Source organism: Empidonax traillii, unplaced genomic scaffold, assembly GCF_003031625.1.
Source record: "Empidonax traillii isolate 1590-97213 ecotype Southwest subspecies unplaced genomic scaffold, ASM303162v1 scaffold1790:size96177, whole genome shotgun sequence".
NCBI lineage: Eukaryota > Metazoa > Chordata > Aves > Passeriformes > Tyrannidae > Empidonax > Empidonax traillii.
This window is the reverse complement of record NW_020956983.1, coordinates 57,571-60,873: the sequence shown is the minus strand read 5'-3', so window position 1 is coordinate 60,873 and position 3,303 is coordinate 57,571. Positions and strand designations below refer to the sequence as shown.

Below are 3,303 nucleotides of genomic sequence, written 5' to 3'. Positions count from 1 at the left end.
AAAAAAAAAGAAAAAAAGGGGAGGAAAAAAAAGGGAGAAAGGCCCAAGAAATCTGAGCTGGAATGTGGTTTTTTTATTATTTTTTTTTCTATTCTGAAAGCCAAAGGGACAGATTTTGGAAGGAGGTGAGCTGGAGGAGATGAGTCCTCAGGCAGTCCTGACGCTCAGGGGTGGACAGAGCGTGCTCTGAGGGCAGAGAGGGGCAGGGAGGGAGATGTCACCTTTCTGGGGGATGACACGAACACCGCCATCCCTCCCCCTCCCTTCTTCTCCTGCAGGTTTAACACGGGCTCTGGCACGGGCGTCATCACCAGCAAGGTCCGTGTGGAGCCGGGCAAGTGGCACCAGCTGGTGGTGAACAGGAACCGGCGCAGCGGGATGCTCTCGGTGGATGGGGAGCCCCACGTGAGCGGGGAGAGCCCCCCGGGCACCGACGGGCTCAACCTGGACACGGACCTGTTCATTGGGGGAGCGCCCGATGACCAGATGGCCGTGTGAGTGTGGGGCTGTCACTGCTTCGGGGGGGGCTGGGGGGGCTTCTGAATTGATTATCTGTCTGTATGGGTGAGGTACCTCGGTGGAAGAGAGACACTGAGGGGCTGGAGTGAGTCCAGGGAAGGGAATGGAAACAGGGAATGGTCTGGAGTATCCTGTGAGGAGCTGGAGGGGGCTCAGCCTGGAGAAAAGGAGGCTCAGGGGGGGACTTTCTGGCTCTGCAATCCCTGACAGGGTGGGGGAGCTGGGTTCTGCTCCCAAGGAATAAGGGACAGGAGGAGAGGGAACGGCCTCCAGCTGTGCCAGGGGAGGGTCAGGTTGGGCATCAGGAGGAATTTCTTTACAGAAAGGGTGCTCAGGCATAGGAAGGAGCTGCCTGGGGAGGGAGTGAAGTCCCCACCCCTGGAGGTGTCCAAGGAAGGCCCTGGGCTGGGGGACAAGGTGGGGACGATCAGGCACAGATCGGACTCGACGATCTCAGAGGTCCCTTCCAACCTAAACCATTCCGTGATCGGTGCCCTGTGGGGGAGCACAGCCTGACCCAGACGCCTGGAGCGACCCAAAAACCCCCAGCTGACCCCGTGCTCTGCCCCCCCCCTCAGGGTGGCAGACCACACCACGGCCACCACGGGCCTCAAGGGCTGCATCCGCCTCCTGGACGTGAACAACCAGATGTACGACCTGAGGGAGAAGGGCAGCGACGTCCTCTACGGCAGCGGGGTGGGCGAGTGTGGCAACGACCCCTGCCACCCCAACCCCTGCCACCACGGGGGCATCTGCCACGTCAAGGAGGCAGAGATGTTCCACTGCGAGTGCCTCCACACCTACACCGGTACGGGGAGGGGGCTTCTGGGGGGGTCCTGTGGGATCCCAGAGCCTCTGGGGTCAGCACAGTAGTGTCAGCAGTGGGATAGAGGGAGAGGTGGGGGATGAAGCCTCATGCAGTGCAGTCGGTAGATTTGGGATGTGCCCCCATTCACGTGCACGGAAGGGCCAGGACCTGTTTGGTTCTGGTGCACCAAATAACATCCCCTCTCACTTCAGGGGCGTGGTTGGCCAAGGGCATCACCTGCCATTTTTTGAGGGGCTTCCTGGGTCACGGGAACCCAGCCAGAGGCCAGGGAGGTATCAGGAGGCGGCAGGGGTGTTGGTCTCTGGCTGTTGGTTGGTTGGTTGGTGGCACTGGGATGACGAGCTGCCTGTCCCGCCGCAGGGCCCACGTGCGCCGACGAGAGGAACCCCTGCGAGCCCTCGCCCTGCCACGTCTCTGCCACCTGCCTGGTGCTGCCAGAGGGAGGTGCCCTGTGTGCCTGCCCCATGGGCCGGGAAGGAGACTTCTGCGAGCGAGGTGGGACGGGAATGGGGCTGGGGAAGGTGGGGGGATGGAGTTCAGTTCCCCCAGCTGGGGTGATGGCCTCACCTGCTGGGGCACTGGCTGAGGAAGCTGCTCGGCCTCCTCCCCCTCACAAAACTCCCTCGTTTGTGCCCAGTGACGGAGCAGGACCACACCATGCCCTTCCTCCCGGAGTTCAATGGCTTCTCCTACCTGGAGCTGAACGGGCTGCAGACCTTCATTCCTGACCTGCAGTAAGCGCCAGGGAATGGGATGGGGGGCCTCTGGGGGCATCACCTGCCTGCCTGGTGGGTAAAGAGACACCACAGAGCAGCATCCCGGGCAGGCAGAGTTATTCCAAGGGCTCAGTGCATGGGGATGGAGGAACAGAGCACGAGGGGCAGCGGGGTTTGGAGGGTATCCACAATCCTTCTCTCCTCAGGGACAAAATGTCCATGGAGGTTGTGTTCCTGGCCAAGAACCCGAGTGGAATGATCTTCTACAATGGCCAGAAGACAGATGGCAAGGGGGACTTCGTGTCCCTGGCCTTGCACGACGGGTACCTGGAGTACAGATACGACCTGGGCAAGGGGGCAGCTGTGCTCAGGTGAGGAGGTGGGGGCAGCCCTGACTGCTCAGGGGAGCTTTGTCAGTGCTCTGCTGATGGCAGAGCTCTCACCTGTGTGTCTCCTCCTCCCTTCTCACCACCCAGGAGCAAAGAGCCAGTTCCCCTCAACACCTGGACAAGCGTCCTGTTGGAGAGGAACGGGCGCAAAGGGGTCATGAGGATCAACAACGGCGAGAGGGTGATGGGGGAGTCACCGGTGAGTTGGCGGCTCAGAGGGGAGCTCTCTGGGCTTCCAGCCCTGCTCCTGTCGCTTGTGGAATGAGCTGAGGGTTCCCCAGGCTCCTGGGCTTGGAATCCCTGTGGCACATGGCTTCAGGGCTGGAGGAGGAGTGGGCAGGACCCGGTGGGGGGAGAGGAGGCTGCAGGCAGAGCATGCCTGTCTCCCCGCAGGACGGCAGCTGCACACCTCTCCCAGCCCTTCCTCCCTCCCTGTGCCCTGCCCACAGGGCTGCAGAGCCCTTGCCAGGTTTCAGGAATGCCTTTGAGCCCCCTCACACACACACATACACAGAGACACACACACACATCCCTCCCCACTCTTTATTTCAGATCCTCGACTGTGCCCGTATCGGGGCAGGTACGTGAGGCACCTGCGATACCTGTGGCTTTGAGCTGTGCCCTCGATGGTGGGGGCTCTTGAGAGCTCAGCCAGGAGGGAGTCACAGAGCAGGGAAAGCCCCTTGGCACTGCTGCTGCTGAATCCAGCAGTGCCTCCTCTCTGTTTCCCAGCTGGCAGCTTCCCCCTCCAACTTCTCCCCATCCCCTGTCCCTCTGCACTTCTATCTACAGAACCCTGGGGTTCCTTTTACCCCCCTTTCCAGCTGGGAAGCTGATACTGCAGGAAGAG

At 61.3% G+C, this 3,303-nt stretch overlaps 1 protein-coding gene across 3 annotated transcripts in view; it reads left to right on the top strand.

Annotated features, from left to right (window-relative positions):
* Window positions 1–3,303, top strand: part of LOC114071021 (agrin) — a 44,908-nt gene that overhangs the window by 32,311 nt on the left and 9,294 nt on the right. For all 3 annotated transcript variants that reach the window (XM_027908678.1, XM_027908677.1, XM_027908679.1), the window contains 6 exons: window positions 279–494; window positions 1,098–1,327; window positions 1,709–1,843; window positions 1,986–2,082; window positions 2,271–2,435; window positions 2,541–2,652. In XM_027908678.1, coding sequence (XP_027764479.1) covers window positions 279–494; window positions 1,098–1,327; window positions 1,709–1,843; window positions 1,986–2,082; window positions 2,271–2,435; window positions 2,541–2,652 — 955 coding nt within the window. The remainder of the gene's footprint in view (window positions 1–278; window positions 495–1,097; window positions 1,328–1,708; window positions 1,844–1,985; window positions 2,083–2,270; window positions 2,436–2,540; window positions 2,653–3,303) is intronic.